This window comes from Manis javanica, chromosome 2 (assembly GCF_040802235.1).
Source record: "Manis javanica isolate MJ-LG chromosome 2, MJ_LKY, whole genome shotgun sequence".
NCBI classification, from domain to species: Eukaryota; Metazoa; Chordata; class Mammalia; order Pholidota; family Manidae; genus Manis; species Manis javanica.
In genome coordinates, this window is record NC_133157.1 from 79033181 (window position 1) to 79053033 (window position 19853).

General features: G+C 38.2%; 1 protein-coding gene across 8 annotated transcripts in view; it reads right to left on the minus strand.

The window, feature by feature from the left end:
- Positions 1-5259: 5259 nt before the first annotated feature.
- FRMD3 (FERM domain containing 3) overlaps positions 5260-19853 on the minus strand; it is a 253950-nt gene continuing 239356 nt past the window's right edge. For 7 of the 8 annotated variants that reach the window (XM_073228703.1, XM_036991340.2, XM_073228705.1 and 4 more), the window contains one exon: positions 6894-10354. In XM_073228703.1, the coding sequence (XP_073084804.1) occupies positions 9759-10354 (596 nt within the window). In that variant the 3' untranslated portion in view covers positions 6894-9758. Of the gene's footprint in view, positions 5482-6893; positions 10355-19853 lie in introns of those variants that run through there. The other variant, XM_036991342.2, reaches the window with a different exon arrangement.

Below are 19853 nucleotides of genomic sequence, written 5' to 3' on the forward strand. Positions count from 1 at the left end.
TGTATAATTGGTATAGATCACCTTGGATTTTTTTCTAGTTGGAGTTCTTTGAGCTTTTTGAATTTGTATGTTCACTTTTATCCTCACATTTGGGAAATTTCATCCATGATTTTTTCAAATAGGCTCTCTGCCCCTTTCTTTCTTCTCCCTCTGAGACTCCCATATGTGTATGTTTTTCTGCATAATGATGTTCCACAAATTTCTTATCCTACCTTTATTTTTCTTCATTCTATTTTGCTTTTGCTCCTGGCCTCAGTAATTTTGAATGTTCTGTCTTTGAGTTCACTGGTTCTTTCTTTTGCCTGATCAAGTCATCTGTTTGGAAACTTCAATAAATTTTTCAATTCGGTTACTTATTTCTTCAGTTCCAGAATTATTCTTGGATTCTTATCCATAGTTTATCTTTGTTGATATTCTTGTTTATTATGCATAGTTTTCCTGATTTCATTTAGTTGTTTTTCTGTATTCTCTTTTCATCATTGAGCATCCTAATGGTGGTTATTTTGAAATAATTTGTCCTGTAATTCATAGATCTCTGTTTCTCTAGAATTGGTGTTTGGAGATTTCATTTGTCCTTTGATTGGGCTTGTCTCCCTTTTTCTTTGTATGTCCTTTTACCTTCTGTTGGTTTTCAGCATTTGTAAAATCTGCCACTTCTTACAGTCCTTGCAGTTTGATTTCATACAGGGAGGACTGTCTCTACTCAGCCTTCCTAGATATTCTAGAGACCTCACAAGCACTTTCTGGGATGTGTCCTTTCTGTGTATGTGTGTACGTAATTTCTTAATTGAAAAAGTTTGCCAGTTTCTACTGAGGACTTCACCCTGGTGTCTTTTTCTCATGTACTCAGAGTCTCTGGTGCTATGGTAAGCTGTGGTATTGGATGTCCCCCAGTGTCTGTCTGTGGCACTGTACTTTAGTGCACACTGATTGCCTTTGTTCTCAACTGCCCACAAACTAAGAGCACTTGGATTCAAGCAAGACTGTAACCAGTCCATTTGGCAATCCATGAAAAGTCAGGACATTGGATTTATGTTCCACTCTTTATTTTCCCTCCCCAGGGAGTTGTCAGGATTTGGGCATTTTCTACCAGACACACTGTAATGGAGGGAGGAACTCTGGCAAGGAAGTGCCACATATTTTCCTATTAAGCTTCATTACAGTTTGCTTCATTCTTACCTGGGATGCAGGAACTTTTTAACTGGTTTCTGAATTTCTCACAGAGGCAACTGGCCTCTGTAGCTCTATGAGAAAAGAAGAGTCTGGGATTCCTATTCCACCATCTTAGTCACTCTTTCTTGTTCAGTTTTTCTCAGATTCAATTTGTATCACCACCTCAGGCAGCTGCATTATTAAACCATTACCACTAATTGTTTTGGAAAAGTGCTGTAGGAGAGCTAGGACCACAAAGGGACCTCTGAATAAAGTCAAAGAGAAGTCTGAGAATCGAGCCTTTCAGGGAGCTTCCATATAGGTCTTTTAACCAACTCAGGGTGAGTGACAATTTGCAGGGCCCAATGCAAAATGAAAATGCAGAGCCCCTTGTTCAAACTACAGGGAAAAGTACAGTTAAAAGTTCCAAATGTAAAGAATTTTATTTTAAAAACATTTTATTATAAAACATAATAGTTGAGTGACATTTATAACACATGTTAAAAATTACAAAAAATAATATTTTGGTTCCATAATTTTGCATAATATTTTGTATTAATATAAAGTAATAATTTTGTATTGATATGAAAGTTATCATTATCAGTATGTAAATATTTTGACAATAAGATTTTAAGATTTTTTTTTAGGGTTCACTTTTCTGAAAACTCATTAGGCCATCAAAACTTATTTTAGCAACTTCATTTTCAATTGATGTAAGAAATACCAGTCACTCTTGACAAATGCAAGATCACAAATAATTTTGGTTATTTTCAATTTTGAGAAGGATCTTCCTGATGATGCAGCTGTTACTGGTGCTGTTAAGAATGTTTTACAGGCTATAACATTAGGATAAACTTCTGATAAATTGTTTTGAAATATAAATTTTAGTATATCTAGAGCTGATGATTCATTCAGAAAATCTTTTTAAAGATTTAACTCTTCGTACAAATCAAATTTTTTTGGAAGTCTCAATTTAAGTTTAAATGTTTGTCTACATTAGTGGCATTTTGTTTCCTCTAACATTTCCTCTAAGTTTTGAAGGTTGTACAAGAAACTGAGTGGTTTCATGATTTATATATAACTTAAAATGCATATTTATGAACTCTAATACTGTGTATTTAATCACAAGGAAAAAATAATTTTACAGTTGTCTGTTTATTAATAATTGGTCCATGCAAGTTTTTATATGAAAAGTTTTTTTCTGTGAAATGTGAGGATCTTTCTTTTCTATTTCCAAAACTATAGATACTTGTTTTGCAATGTTGCAGTGATTTTTCAAAACCAAAGTCTGAACTCTTTGAAGAATTCTAATAACTTTCTGATATAGTTTATTGCAGTGTCCATGTGTATATTTTTATGATGTAGTATGTTACTACCACAGTTGACTTCCTAAGTTGTGGCAAATTTTTACTTTCTATGTTGTTTCCCAGTGCTCAGGCCAGAGAGTTGATATCTGTGCAGATGCTTTATTTTAGCAATGGGCTCCAGGGACTGATGGGCAAGCTGGCCTCCCCAGTTTCCAGGGCTGCCCCTATGAGGAACACCTTTCTCCCAGGGCCAGTTTCTGCTGCAGCCTTCTCCATTGCCATTACTCTGGGCTTAGGTTCTGGTGCAGGCAGTCCTCCAGGGATCCCTGGGCCTCAGATTGTGTGTGTGTGTGTACATGTCTGGTATCCAGGCCAGCTGCACAGTATGCATGGTGCCCACTGTTGCCTGACTGATCTATACATTTCATTTGCAGTTGGACTTCACTTATAAACACAAGTTGAAAGATATAATTATTAAGAATTTTAAGATGGTGAGAGCAGAGCATTGAATCAAACCTTTTAAAGCAGAGCCCTGTACAAATTCACAGGTCACATACCCACAAAACCACTCCTGAATCCAGTAGTTCTCAACCAGGGGTATTCTGCCCATCATGGTGAGCCACCTCAGGTTCTAATTATGTGCAATTCTAATTGAGTCCTTGAAAGCAAGAGTGATGAGCTATATTAGCACAAAAAAGCAGATATTCACCCAGCCAGGTCTGTCACTCTCAAGCACAGGAGGCCATCTTCTCCCCTCTGTATAGCAGTTCTCCAGTAGAATTGCCTGGAGACTCCAGTGCTGGGCAGCTCCTGCACCTGCTTTCAGCTGTATTCTCCTTCCTTGGGGGAGATAGCTAAAGTCAATAGTGGGAGGTGTGGTGACAGCAGCTGACTTGGAAACTGCCCAGTTAAGATTTTGTTCACTCAAATAAAAGTCCAAGATGGATCCAGTTTAGGGAGAGATTAGGGAGCTATTGTGCTCCACATAGTCATCCAAGGATCCAAGTTGCTGATAGCTCTAATATCCTCAATTGGTGGCTTCAAGGTCACTGCAGGTAGTAACATCCAGTGACAAATGGAGGCTCACATCTAGTCCAGGGCTTGGAAGTAGTACAGATCACCTTCCATTCAAATTTCATTGGCCAGAACTCAGAAATATGGCCTTACCCAAGTGCATGAGGGCTGGGAAACATAGTCTACTTCTGTGTACAAGATGAAGTAGAAATTATTTTGGTGTTTGGCTGCTTGCCTCTGCCATAGGAAATTTTCAAAATGGGAGATTTGGAGTAAAATGTATATAATGTGTCCCCAGTGCTTCCTAGATAGGCATGTCTGTGGGAACACCTGGTATGTGGGGCCAGACTGCCCTGAGAGGCAGCTTCCCAGCTGTGGTTCCTTGTTCTCATTGATGTTTGATTCACATTGTAGCTTGTGTTCTGGGAAGAGCATGCATGGAGCATCCAGGATCAAACAAGCTGACGCTTCTCATTATAAAAGATCAAGTTGACTTTTGCACAGCTGTCTTGAGTGTACTTAGCATGAATCTATTGCTCACAGTTAAGCAGATATTTGGTGCTCTGTATGTGCAGTTAGAAAAGTAAAATTCAGGACTTTGGAGATAAAAGCAGTGCTGAGATCATTCTAACCCTCTATCTGCCTCATATTAAACAAGAAATTCAACATCATAAATGGTAAACAAATTAAGTGTGTGATATTAAATATTCAATGACAGAAGCCTCATTTAAAATAATCTGTGGAATTAATAGTTACACATCAAACCACATACTATGATTATTTTTGTTGAGTTTTAATCTGATTCCTGATGGCAAATCGGAGAGCTCTATCCTTCTGTATGTCACCTTGTCAGTATTTTGGAGAAAGAAACTGGAAGAGTTGTTGAAAGAGGGCACCCAGCTGATTTGGCAAAACCTTATGGCTGAAATGCCTGGAGCAGTTCTAGCTAACGTCTGTTGCTATGGCATAATCACTAAAAACATTGCTTTTCACTCTCAAAAGAGTCCTGGTTTGGATGATAAATTATACAGTAGCCAGTGACCGGGAAGCAGTACCTTTATGTGGCCACCATGGTTCAAGGTCTGGTTTGCAGCTTTGCAGAACCAGCAGCTCAGGATGTCAGGACACTCAGGCTGAGCCAGGATGGGAGGAAGCTGATGCACAACAAGGAAATTACAGGATATTGGGTCTTAAATCAGAACTCTGTGTTTTTAACTTATTGTGAAGATGGACTGCCAAGCAGAGTGGAAACTAATGAGGGTTGGCTAGTGTGTTGTCTGTCTTGCAGGGCAGCCTCCTGAAGAGCCAATTATTATGACTCTGATGGATGGGGGGATTTGAGGTGATCAAGGCTGGTCAGAGGAGCTGATGTAATTTGCAGGACTTGTCTCAATACTTGGTACCCTGAGAAAACATACTTTTTGTCCTACTGAGAGTTTTCCTTTACAGCCAGGAAATTGTTTAGTTGCCCTTCTAAAGAGATATTTGGGTAAGCATCAGCTATAGGTAAAGAATAAGGATGTGTGGACCCAGCTAACCCTCTTTACTAATGTTAAGTCCCAAGTTCCCTCACCCATTTTCAAGGCCTGTTGGGACCAATGTCAGTATTAAATACCCGTTGATGCCTGGGGTCCAGCCAGGATTGGCCCTCTCCACTCCTTGCTTGCTGGCAATATTGGAGGTTGCAGAGATACTAAGTATTCTTATGGTGAATCTTGTGCTCCCTCACTGCCACTTTACCCGCCTCCACCAATTCCTAATAAACAATAGACAGAATGGCCAGAAAAAGATTTAAATCAGTTTTATTAAGGGATTGGAGAACACAGCTGGGATCTGAGGCCCACGTGAGGCTTCTTTCATCCTCTCTGAAGTGATAATAGCTGGGCCCACAGGGTGGGGCTTGCGAACTTACCCACCCCATCACGGACTGAGGCTGGAATGTGGAGAGCCGAGTCTGGGCTGGGCCCACCATGGGCAGGTCCTGCTGGGTCTGTTTACTGCATGGAGACTGGAAGCCCAAAAGCAGGTCCAAGAGCAAGAGAGAGAGAGAGAAGCAGGAGGACAAGTAAGCAGGGACCTTTAGCACATTCACTCTACCCCGTAGGAAAAGATGGCCCAGATTGTCTCAATTTCCTCAGCCACAGCCATCCCGAGGTCACCCCAGAGGTGGACCCTTCTCCCTGGTACTTTCCTTCCAAGCTGGAGTGTGGTTAGGAGATGTTTCCCCTAATCCTTTGGCTGAGCAAGGAATGTAGGATCAGGAAAAAGGTTTCTCCCAAGAGCAAGCACGGGTCAGGTGCCTGGACTGCTCAGGATAAGTGGCCAACGGCTGTTTTGTGGGAGCCTTCAAGTCTGCAGACACTCACCCAAAGGTGCTGCCTAGAGCTGCCAGAGCTGGGGCTATGGGTCCATAGGTAAGCTCATGCCTGACCACTAACCACTGAATTTCTTTTCTTGCCTGTGCTATAAAGCCTGGATCCCCAGGGACTGCTTAGTAAGAACTTGACAGACTTCCCCCACCTCCCACTCCTTGGGAGGGTGAAATGGATGAAGGTGGTTAGAAGGTATAAATTTTGTTATAATATAAATAATTCTGGGGATGTAATATACAGCATGATTACTAAAGTTAATAATAATACCATACTGTATATTTGAAAGTTGCTGTGAGAGGAAGTCAGGTTCTTACCACACAAAACAATTAGAACTATGTGAGGCAATGGATGGTGACTAAATTTATGGTGATCATTTCACAATATATGCATATATCACGGCATTATGTGGTATACCTAAGACTAACATATGTCAGTTATAACTCAATAAAACTAAAAACTCAAGAGGCCATCATAGCTGGTGTACTATTTGGCATGTGTGGTGTTCCTATTACAAAGAGCCCTCTTTGCTTCAGTCTGAGAACACATTCTGATTTAACTGGCAGTGTGGAGGTGTTAGTTTTTGAGACAAGCCAAAGCAGAGGGCCTTTTAGGCTATGCTGTATGGAGGGGAAGGTAGGAGTAGAACAGTAAGATTCTTCCAAGGCCAATGAACAAGTGCTACAGAGTGGAGTCTGACGGAGCTCTGACACTGAACGGCCAGGAACAATGACATACTTCTCTAGCTCTCTGAACTCCTTCCTCCTACCTGTCATCTAGAATACCCCTCTTCCATATTTGTCTATGCTTTTCTATTTCTCTAGGTATATTAATGTCATTAATTAGCCATAGCTGTCTTTTATGGTTGGGTACATTCAATAGTCCTGGTTTTAGCCTGGGTGACTTCTACAAAGGGTTAATCCCATCCCTTACCTGTGATTTTTCTTTTCATACTATCACCATTCAAGGTCTTATATGGTACCTTCCTATAGTTCCCAACAAGCTATTTATGTAGCTTTACTTTGAATAAAACTTAATGATTGCAGAAACATATTTCCCCAGAGTATTTTTATTAGGGATTCCTGCCACCATATTAACATATAAAACAATTTGGATGTTGACATAGAAATGCAGATTTCACTATACAAAGATAAGGCTCCAATCACAGGTAACATGGCCTCATATCTGTAGTATTTCAATGAAATCAACTCATTTTGAATTCTTCCCAGAGTTGTCTTATCAATATTAGACAAACCACAAAATATAATCCAAATACATAACATTTTACAACATATGTTCCAAGCATAGACAGAAATACACCATACTTTACCTACATTTTTTTCATGATCCAACTTGTACTGTCACTAAAGACAAGACTGTGTGTGTATATGTATCTGCCATATGTGGGTGTATATATATATATAACAACAAGTGTACACAGTTGTTTTCATGGGAAATTGAAAGCTTTGAGACTGTGGGTATTGTCCACCATGATTATCTGAGAAGGAAAAGGAATAACATGTCCCAAATTCTTCAATTTGGGGAAAAAGAAATACAACTATGTGTAAAGGGCATATCAGTTGTATGTATATAAATACACATATATACCACTAATATGGAACATACATATACTCACACACTTGCTTTGGACTCTGTATCTCTGTATTATATACTCTCCATCTTTGGAAGCAGTCTTTTCCTCATTTGACTCGGGCCTCTGGTGACTGTCTTCTAACAAACTTAAGTGGATATTTCTAAAAGGTTCTGATTCTATTCCAATAAAATGGCATTTCAGGATCCCAGTTTTACTTTTGGTGGCTCTTGTTTAAATTCAGCAGACTCTATCCTGTCAACTCCTTCACTTAAAAACATTTCTATTCAACTTGATGTTTTTGCCTAAGAGAAAAGAGATGTTAGCTGGAAATGTTAATACATTAGTTCTTAATATAAATCTGCATAGTTGGACTATGTGTGATATCCTTTCAGTATTTTTCAGGTTTTACAGTAGCAGTATATTATTTCCATAATTTAAAAAAATGTTACCTTAAGGGCTAGATGATTTGATATGGTTAGAACTTCAAAGAAAATGATATGAAGCATGTTTAGAAGGTGGATTAATTTTTGTACAGACTATACTGGAGCACCCTTATGTCAGAAGTATGACCAAGAAGTCATAAAAAAGAAGAAAAAAGTTGAATCTCAAAGCTGGCCACTTGCAAACTTCAAAAAAAAAAAAAACTGTAGAAAATATATTTCTATATTGGTATCAAATTTCAGGTAGTAAACATTGTTTATTAAAAAGCAAAATAAATCCCTGAAAGCACATGAGAAAGAACTCTAATAGCAAATGGATATTACAGTGTGGTCAACTCAAGCTTCACGAGTTGACTCTTAAAACTTATCTTTAAAATTAGATGTCTAATAAAGCACTTGGAGCTCCATAAATGAGTAGGACTGGAATGGCCAATGATTGTTATGGGGAGAGTACAGGCAGCCCCACCTCTTTGTAAATGAAGGCAGTAGGATGTTCTCAGTCTGTGGAGAAATCTCCGTGCTCTTTTTCCTTCTCACACCACAGTATGGAGAAGTACTCTGCGTGACAAGGCACCAGAGCCTTTCTGTTATGGATTCACTGGTATGAAGGAAGATTCTAGAGCACTGTCCCCCCTGCTGTCTGATTAGGGAGTCATTTCCCTCCTTCTCCCAGCTGGAATGGTGTTTCAATTACTGAGCCCCCTCTGCTTCTCTAATGGGAGCCCCAAATGAGTTAAGATCTTAGAGACACCCCAAATCCATTCTCCTGTGCACTTTCTCTCTCATACACACACTTCTTTTGAAGTTTCTCAACTTTTATTAGATCCTCTTAAAACATACCCATGTCAACTCGGACAGCAAGCACACTGTTCCTACATCCAACACATTCATTCCATCACCATCACCTTCATAAAATAGGTCATTCACCTGCCCTCACTTGCCCACCAGAACCCTTGCTTTACTACTTGCCATCTGTCCAGTTTCCATGTGTTTCCACTCTTGTTAATGTACAAAATTAACTTAATCATCTTTAACTTTTTTCCTGTAAAGTTTCACTTTCCTTTAAAAACATTCTGCTTCCCCAGCCAAAATATATGGACAGAGCTCAAATGAAAGTAACTTAAAGTCTTGTCCAAATACTTTGAAAAATGGACCACGCTGTGTCCATTTGATGCTCTCCATTTCTACATCCAATTCCATCATCTGTTTTAGGAGCTTATTACTATAGTATCTTTCTACCTGTTTTCTGTCTTATATGCAGATAACAACAAATTATGCGACTGTTCAGCCAAAAATATTTTTAAAAACAAACCAGTGCCAAAATATTAAAAAATTCCTGACATACCCTTTGTGCATTAGTCTTACAATCTGTACACTTAAATAACTCCAGGAGGCTTTTTTGCTAAAAATTTACCAAAATATTTTGAACACATAAAAATATTTTTAAAAAAACAAAAACAAAAGCCCAGCATAAATTTAGTTGTATAGGCATTGGTTAGAGGACATTGTTTTCACTAAGGATTATATTCAAAAGTGTTCTCTTGAATTTTTACTAAAATTCTGATTCTGAACCTTATAGCTTGTAATGGTGCTATTAAAAAAGAAATCTAATTCAGCTCAAAGTATTATAATAAAGAGTATGTCTGTACTATAATAAAAAATAAACATTTTTGGTTAAAGGCCATCTTCCTGACCTGTAACCAAAATAACTGTATCTGATTAAAACTTACTTAGTTGCAGTGAATTATGGAAAGCTAATCAGTAATGTGTAAGGAATGCCTGTCGATAGCCCCATGACCATTCAGAACCAGGCATTTGCTGAAAAAAAAAAAAAAAAACCACCTGTATTGAATATAGCCCTTAGTCTTATGAGATAGGAATTTTATGAACAGCCCAGCATGTAAAGAATGAGGTTTACTTTGCCAGCCACCCACTCCTTGAGAGGACAGTAGTATTCATAGTGAAATTGCTCAAATTCTGGCGTCTGGCGGATTTCACATAAGAAGGAGAGATCAATACCTGACTCCAAAAGGAGGAGGAGCAGGGGGAATACAAAGAGCAGCAGCCCCAGGCCCACCACAAGGAGCCTGGAAAAACTCTTGACCAGTGGGTTCACCCGAATATGGCCACTCAGAATGTCGTAGCTCCACGACAAAGCTTGGTGAGCCTCCTTCAGCTCCTCTTCTTCGGCCATTAAGAAGGCATTTTCATCTGCCTCCAGTTCCTCAAACGAATCTGTGTCTTCTCTTTCGAACTCCACCCTAGATGGACAGTCAAAGAGCATGTCGATCTCATCATCCACTGGGGTAGGGAGCAGGCTGGCAGTTGGGCTATATGCCAGTTCAGAGATGGTCAGGGGCTCTTCTTTTATTTTATCTTCCTCTTCACCTGGGGGATTTTCATAATTCCTGACTTCCTTCACTGGTGAGCTGGAGATCAAAGAGGCAGAAATATCATCTTCTTTGGGCAGTGGAACACCTGTAAAGAGACATTTTTTTTCTTAAGTTTGAATTTCAGGTTTTCTGTTTCCACCAAGATCTCTAGATGGACACAAACCCTCAAAAAAAAAAAAAGTGGAATTCAAGGAATCCATGAAATTGTTCTGTGGAATCCTGACTTTTAACAAAGTCATTACAGACCATGTACCATAAGCTCTAAGGTCAACACGCTAAACCTGAAACAACCAACAATAAAACCTCAAATGTTTGGCAGTATTTACAAAGTTTAATTATGGTCTGCAAATGCCTAGCTATGGGCATGTCTTCAAGAATAAAATTATAATAAATCACTTATAATTTTGAGTTGTGTCTTTTAGAAGTCAACACTGTCATCCAAAAAAGCGTTACAGCAAAATTACAGAATTTGCTATCAAATGATAATCACTTTATTATTTTTATGTACTGGTTTCTACATTCTAGGCACAATTTTTTGGTTTCTAGTTTTATGTAATTTCAGTAATACTGTATACACAAACTTCCATCTTTCTCCTCTCATTTAACATTTTAAATGTTGAACTCTTGTTGGTATTTATAATGGCTGCCAAATTCTCTAGGCAGTTAATACAATATTAGTTGCCTGTTGGAAAATATTTACAATTTTTTTTTACAATTGCAAAGCAAATGCTATAAGACACCTTTACATATAAAGCCTTTTTCCCCTCAGTTCATTTGCTATACGTAGATGTCTGAAGAAAAATTGCTTGGTTAAAGAATATGAATATTATTAAAGTTTATTTGGGAAGAAGTATTTCTCAGCCCTTCATGTTACAGATAGAAATCTATAGTTACCTACTTATAGGCCTAAGGCCAGCTCTCCGAATTTTGATCTTGGCTTCTCAGAAGTGTTCCATAGGATGTAATATAATACCAGATTGGTAACCAGATGTATTAGGAAACTATAAACCAGCTTTTAATGAATTTATTTCAGGATTTCTCTCTCCAAGATGTGCAGGAAGTGAGGTCACCAAGGTGACACAACATTGGCTATTCCTGACTTTGCTGCCTCGCATAAGAACAACTAGGAACTATCCATGGACAAGACACCACTGTGAGAACTCCAGAACACAGGAATGGGGCTGACGCAACTCCCTACAACTCAGACACCAAGACAGACTGCCTTGGAAGGGTAAGAGAAGCAACTCTATGCTGACCATTGCCCCTCCCCCAGGCTGATACCCGCACCATGTTGAGAGCACGCCCCTGAGCCTACAGTTCCTCCAGTTGGAAAGGAGACTCCAGGGGTGATATCAGCTCCCACCGAGCACTGTGGGTCCCCTCATGGGGGCCCTTACAAGGATTGCAGGGAAATCTTCACGTCTCAACCACTGGGAATCTGACTGTGATACAGAAAATAGGAGGGGCTTCTAAGAGCCAGTGCCCAACAGACCAAGCTTCTAATGGCAGAGCCCAAGCAGGTGTCCAAACCAGCAGCTTTGTTCAGCTGTGAAGCCAGAACAGTGGCTCATTCTAACTAGAGAACTCCATGGGATGCAGATGTGCTTGATTCAGGTACTTGGATGAGTTTTTCTGGCCCTAGAGCCTGTTTGCCCATGCCTAGGCAGAAGAACTGAGCCATAGCCCCACCTGTTGTGGATCATGGCTACTGGCCCCTCCCAACTGGAAAGCCTGTTTGGGAAAATTCAAGAGTTGCCTGAACTGGGACCTCCAGTCCCACTCAGGCAGGAGGGCTGAGTTATAGCCACAGCCACTGCAAGAAGTGGGCCTCTGCCCCATCTGACAGAAAAGGCTGGCAAGAACACCTGCAAGCTGCATTACTTAACAGTGTTCCAGCTGAGAGGTAGGAGGACAGAGCTGACTGCCCCCAGAGCAAAGTGAATGGCCCTGTTCAGACAGGGAAATTGGGGCATGGGGTCAGCTTGAGTGAAGATCACAAATGAAGAGCCAGAGCAGGAGGCTGTGCAGAGCTGCTCCTCCCACTGTGTCTGGGTAGGGAAACTAATTCATGGTCCTACTTATTGGTGAATACAGGCTTCAGCCTGTCCAACCAGAGCACAGAGAAAGCTGCATAGTCCATCCAGAAGCCCTGCTTACAGAGGCATTTGAACAGAGAGCAAAACTAGTACCCTCACCTCACCAGGATATCCAGTGCACATTCTTTCATGATTCAGGTACCCAAACAATGAGCCATGCAGGTCCTAGGTGTTGGGCCTGCCCAACTAGGGCAGGGACACTGAGTATGGTACCCAGCCTTGACTATCTAGTAGGACTGACCAGAGAATCCAGGCAACTGTGGAGCCCATCCTATAGCCTCAGTTGGGCTAGGGACCAAGCCAGCAGCATATTCCCCCAACCAAGGACTTCAGAGCTCCAACAGTTGCCTCACCCAAAAATAGACCCTAACAAACAGTAGTCCCCACCAGCCTGAGGACATTACCAGGAGACATCCAGAAACCAAAACTGAGCCAACTAATGAAGAACTTTCTCTGCCAAACTAAACCTGCAAAATCTGGAAGAGGAGGCCACTTACCCAGATGTGAAGATACCAATGTAAGGAATCAAAGATCATGAAAAATCAGGTGAATATGACACCACCAAATTAATGAAGCATCAATAACTGACTTAAAGAAATGGGTATCTCTGATCTGTCAAAGACAGAATAGTCCTGTGAAAGAAGGTTCGTGAACTACAAGAACACAGAGACAACCAAACAAATTAGAAAACTAATGAATGAACAAAATGAGAAGTTCAACAAAGAATAGAAACCATCAAAAAACAAATCCTAGAGCTAAAAAATATAGTAATTGAAGGATTCAATACAAAGATTCAAATGCAGACTCAACCTTGCAGAAGAAAGAATCAGTGACCTGCAGATAGGGCATTTGAAATTATCTAGTCAGAGGAGAAACAAAACAGGATTTGCATTTTGAGGATTCTGAAGGAAAAGAGAAAGGGACAAAGTATATTAAAAACAATAATGGATTCCCAAACCTGGCAAAAAAACAGATACCCAGACCCAAGAGACCCACAGGACTCCAAATAGGTTGAACCTGAATAGGGCAATGCTAAGACATCTTATAATGTATTAATGTCAATGTCAATGCAAAGAAAAAAATTTTAAAGCAGCAAAAGGAGAGAGAAGTTATATACAAGAGAACCAATGCCTCATGTGACAAAAGGCAGATTTCTCAGTGGAAACATTTCAGGCCAGGAGAAAATGGTATAATGTACTCAAATTATTGAAAGAAAACTATCAACTAAGAATATTATATCCAGAAAAAGTCCTTGAGAAATGGAGGGATAAAAACTTTCCTGAACATTCATCACCACTAGATGTGTGCTACAAGAAATGCTAAAGGGAGTTCTTCCAGTGAAAATAATAAAAAGACACTAATCAATATCATAAAAACATTAGAAGCAGTGTAAAACTCACTGATGATGGTAAAAATATAGTCACAGATTCTGTAATCCATTTACAATTCTAGTTTAAAAGGTAAACAAATGTAGTTAAAATAACCATAACTAAAATGTTACACATTATGAAAAATATGTAAATTGTTAACATCAACAACCTAAATGTGAGGGATAGGAGAACTAAAATTGTAAAGCTTAGGAATTCTACTGAATTAAAATTATATCCTATTTTAAACTAATTAGATATTTTAAGTAAACCTCATGGTAGACACAAGGGAAAAACCTGTAGTAAGTACACAAAGGAATAGGATAAAGAAGTCAGATAACACTGTGATACTGTAAGACAATAAAAAACTAAAAAGGCATCAGGGTAAGGAAAAATGGGTCTATAAAACAATCAGAAAACAATGAACTAAAGGGCAATAATACTTGGCAATTATATATCAATAATTACTTTAAATGTAAACAGATTAAATTCTCCAATAAAAAGACACAGAATGGCTGAATGGATTCATAAACAAGATCCAATGATATGCTGCCTATAAGAGTCTCACATTAGCTTTAAAGACTTATTTTTCCATCCCTTTACTCTCAGTCTATGTATATTTTAAGAAAACAGTAACCAAAAAAGAAAAAAAAAATGGGTAGCTGTACTTCAGAAAAAATAGATTTTTAAAATGGTAAACAAAGTCATAATGTAAAGGGGCCAACAGATCAAGAAGACAGAAAAATTGTAAATATGTGTAAAACATTGAAGCACCTAAATACATAAAGTAAAAACTAACAGGAGAAATGAACAGCAATACAGTAATATTTGGGGACTTTAATACCCCATTCTAAACAATGGACAGATCACCCATAGTATCAGTAAGGAAACAAGATTTGAATACTATAGAACAAATGGACCCAACAGACATACACAGAACATTCTAACAACAGCAGAATATACATACTTCTCAAGTGTACATGGATCACTTTCTAGGGTAGATCATAAGTTAGGCCACAAAATAAATTTTAGAAAATTCAAGAAGGTTGAAATCATACTGAGTATCTTCTCTGACAACAATGGTATGAAACTAGAAATCAAGAATAGAAAAACTGGAAAATTCATGAATACTTAGAAATATAAACAACACTCTCCTGAGCAACCAGTGGATCAAAGAAGAAATTAGAGGGGATATTTAAAAGTTTGACAGATCATACCAAAACTTACTGGATGCAACAAAAGCAGTTCTAAGAGGAAAGTTCAATAGCAATAAACACCTACATTAAGAAGAAAGATTCTAAACATACAACCTAATTCTACATCTTATGGAACTAGAAAAAGAACAAACTGAGCCCAAAGTTAGCAGAATGAAGGAAACAATAAAGATCTGAGCAGAAATGAATGAAACAGAAAACAGGAAAACAATAAAAAAGATTAACAAAACTCAGAATTGGTTCTTAAAAACACAAACAAAATTGACAAACTTTAGATGCAAACACCAACAAATTGGACAACCTAGAAGAAATGGAAAAAGTCTTAAAAACTTGCAAACTACAAAGACTGAACCAAGAAGCAACAGAAAGTCTGAATAGACCAATTTCTAGTAAGGAGATTGAATAAAAAATCTCCTAGTGAAGAAAAGTCTAGGATCAGATGTCTTTGTAGGTGAATTACCAACATTTAAAGAATAATCCTCCTCAAAATTTCAAAAAAAAATATCAAAGAGGAGAGAACACTCCCAAATTCATTTTGTGATATCAGCATTACGCTGATACCAAGGCCAGAAAATGATTCAAGACAAGAATAGTATAGACTAATATTCCTGAGAATGTAGATGCAAAAATTTTCAAAGTGCTAGCAAATCAAACTGAACAACACATTCACCATGATCAAGTGGGATTTATACCTTGGATGCAAGGATGGTTCAACATTTGCAAATCAACCAGTGTGATACATCACATTAACAGAATGAAAGAAAAAAATCATGATCATGTCAATTGATGCAGGAAAAGCATTTTAAAAAATTCAATATATGTTCATATTGAACAAGTAAAGAAGGAACATACCTCAAAATAATAAAGGTCATATATGATAAGCCCACAGCTAACATAACACTCCATGGTGAGAGGTTGAAAGCTTTTCCTCTAAGATCAGGAACAAGACAAGAATGCCCACTCTTACTACTCCTATTCAACATAGTACTGGAAGCCCTTGCCTGAGCAATCAGGAAAGAAAAAGAAATAAAAGGCATTAGAATTAGAAGAGGTAAAATTGTCTCTACAGATATGATTTTATGTGTAGAAAATCCTAAGACTCCACGTAAAACCAGTTAGATCTAATCAATGAATTCAGTAAAGTTGCAGAATACAAAATTAACATACAATGATCAGTACCACTTCTTATAAACAATAAAATATCTAAAAGAGAAATAAAATGATCCATTTACAATAGCATCAAAACAATATTATACTTAGGAATAAACCGAAACAAAGAGGTGAACAATTTCTACTTCTGAAAACTACAAGACACTGACAAAAGAAATTGAAGACACAAATAAGTAGAAAGGTATCCCATGTTCATGGATCAGAAGAATATTTTCACTAAAATGTCAGTACTACCTAGCACGGAGAAGACAACTAGTGACTCTATAGCATCTTACTATGCTAATGGACAGTGACTGCATTAGCAGAAGGGGGGTGTGGGGGGGACTTGATAATATGGGTGAATGTTGTAACCACAATGTTGCTCATGTGAAACCTTTCTAAGATTGTATATCAATGATACCTTAATTAAAAAAATGTCAGTACTACCAAAAGCCGTCTGTGGACTCAATGCAATCCCTATCAAAATTCCAATAGCATTTTTTACACAAGTGAAACAAAAAGCCTAAAATTTATATGGAACCACAAACAACCCCAAGTAATCAAAGCAATCCTGAGAAAAAACAAGTGGTAGATACCTCACTTCTTTATTTCAAGCAATACTATAAACTACTATAATCAAAACAATATGATACTGGCATAAAAACAGAAATAGATCAGTGGAACAGAATCAAGACCAGAAATAAAGCTAAACAAATATGGTCAACTAATATTTGTAAAAGAAGCCAAGAATACTCAACAGAGAGACTGTCTTTAATAGATGGTGCTAGGAAAATTGGATATTCACATGTAAATGAATGAAACTAAACTTTGATCTTACACCACTCATAAAAATTAACTTGAAATGTATTAAAGACTAAGACTTGAAACCATGAGTTTCTTAGAAGAAAATAGGGAAAAAGCTCTTTGACATGGGTTATTTTGACACCTAAAGCACAAGCAACAAAATAAAAAACAAGTGAAACTACATCCTAACTAAAAGCTTCTGCACAGCAAATGAAACACCAACAAAGTGAAAAGACAACATCCAAAATGGTAAAAGTGTTTGCAAACCATGTATCTGATAAGGGGTTAATATCTAAAATATATAAAGAACTTATGCAATTCAATAGCAATAACAACAAATAATAATAATCCAATTAAAAGATGGGCAAAAGACCTGAAGAGACATTTTTCCAAAGAGATATGAATGGCCAACAGGTATGTGAAGCAGTGCTCAACATCAGTAGTCATAAGGGAAATGCAAATCAAAACCATAATGAGATATCACCTTATGGCTGTTAGAAGGGCAATCATCAAAAGGACAAGAGATAATAAATGCTGGCAAGGATGTGAAGAAAAGGAAACCCTTGTGTACTGTTGATGGGACTGTAAACTAATACACAATGGATGGAAGATCCTCAAAAAAATTAAAAATAAAACTACCATATGATGCAGCAATTCCACTTCTAGGAATACATCCAAAGGAAACAAAACACTAACATAACAAGAAGATATCTGCATCCCCATGCTCACAGCAGCATTATTTACAGTAGCCAAGACAACTGGTGTATACACACACACACACACACACACACACACACATTCCTATGAATAGGAATATTATTCATAAGGAAACCCTGCCATTAGCAACAACATGGCTGGATCTTGAGGGCAGCATGCTAACTGAAATAAGTCAGAGAAAGACAAATGCTACGTGATCTCACTTAATGTAGAATCTAATTTAAAAAAGAAATCAAATTTGTGGTTACCAGAGGCAGGGGGTGGGGGGAGGGGTGGGGGGAGGGAGAATTGGAGGAAGGAGATTAAAAGGTACAAACTCCAGTGCCAGGTATATAATGTACAACATGATGACTGTATTTAACATTGCTATGTGATGTATATGAAAGTTTTTAATAGAGTAAATCCTGAAAGGTCTCATCCCAAGGAAAAACTTTCTTCTTTTTTTCTTTTTATTGTATCTGTATGAGACGGTGGATTCAACTAACTTATTGTGGTGATCATTTCACAATATATGTAAGTCAAACCATTATGTTGTGTGCTTCAAACTTATACAGTGATATATGTCAATTAAATCTCAGAAAAACTTGAGTGGCGGGGAGATGTGCAGGAGTGAATTACTGGCTTTATCTCTTAAAAATCAACAGCTATTTCCTGATATCCCTGGTGTGATAGTACCAAGCAGCCTAGATGAAAGATGCCTGTACAAAGGGCCCACAAGCACATGAAAAGATGCTTGACTTCACCAGCGCTTAGGAAAATGAAAGCCAAAACCTCAGGAAGATAGCACTTTACACCCACTCAGGTGGTGATAATTTTTTTTAACCTGAAAATAACAAGTATTGGTGAGGATGAGAAGAAACTAGAACCCCTGTATATTGCTGATGGAAATTTTAAATGCTTCAGCTTCTGTGGAGAAAGGTTTGGCATTTTCTCAAGAAGTCTAACATCCAGTTAACATCTGATCCAACCATGCCACTTCCAAGTGTGTAAACCAAAGGATTGAAAACAGGTACGCAAATACTTGCACACAAATGCTCATAGCAGCACTACTTACTCCAATAGTCAAAAGGTGGAAACAATTCTAATGTCCATCAGTGGATGAACAGATAAAATGTGGTATTTCCATGCAATATATTATTCAGCTATAAAAGGCAGTGACGTACGGATCTATACTACAACATGGAAGAATCTCAAAAACATGCTTTATGAGAAACGACAGATACAAAAGGTCACAGAACATATCATTCCATTTATATGAGGTACCCAGAATAGGTCAGTCCACAGAGACAGCACACTGGTACAGTCACCAGGGGCTGAAGGAAGAGAGGCCTAGGGAGTGACTTCTTCTTGATATAGGTTTTCTTTTGGCGTGAAGAAAATGTTTGGGAACTAAATAGAGGTGTTAGTTGCAAAACATTGTGAATGTACGAAATGCTATTGAATTGTTCACTTTAAAATGGTGGATTTTATATTATATGAACTTCACTTCAATAAAATTTAAAAATTACTGCAGGCCATAATTTTTCTCCTACATATACCATTCTATGAAACCTGAAGGGAGAAGACAGCCACAGTGTAGGGAAAGATGACAGAGTTAGGACTTTGGGGATGCTACATCTTTACACATCTGGTATTCCATATCCCCAGAGTGAGGGGTCACTATACTCTCCTCTTTGGGCAAAGTATTTCCTCTTTAGTGGAAATGTGTCTCCTTAAGAAAAAGTTACCTCCACTTTAGCAACAGTAAGGTATCTGAGTGGTTTTACTGCCCTAGGAAGACCAGACCCATCCCCTTGAGCTATTTTCTTTGCCCTGGTCACACACATCTTCCATGCTCTTTGGTCATAATGAATGCCCCTGAAAGCTTTGAAGTTCAAATTTAAAAAACATCTGTATGGTCTGCACAAAATGCACCTGTGTGTCTCATCAGGCATATAGGCTGCTAATCTGTAAATGCTGCTGTGATTAAAACCAGTCAGCTAGCTTCCTGATGCTTCCAAGCCACCCAGTGTTCCAGTGCTTTCATCTCAGTAACAGAAATATTCATGTATTTTTCTGGAAAGGAGGAAGAAGGCAAGGAAATAAATGCTTTCTTCCCTTTCATCATTTTTCTAACCACTAGTGGCAGATATGCTGGAGTTTCATATTGCTTTTCCCTTATCTCTGTGCTCAAACTGTGAGGCCACTGGTATAGAGTGGAAAGGAGGCCAAAGGTTGGACAAACTTGGGTTTAAACC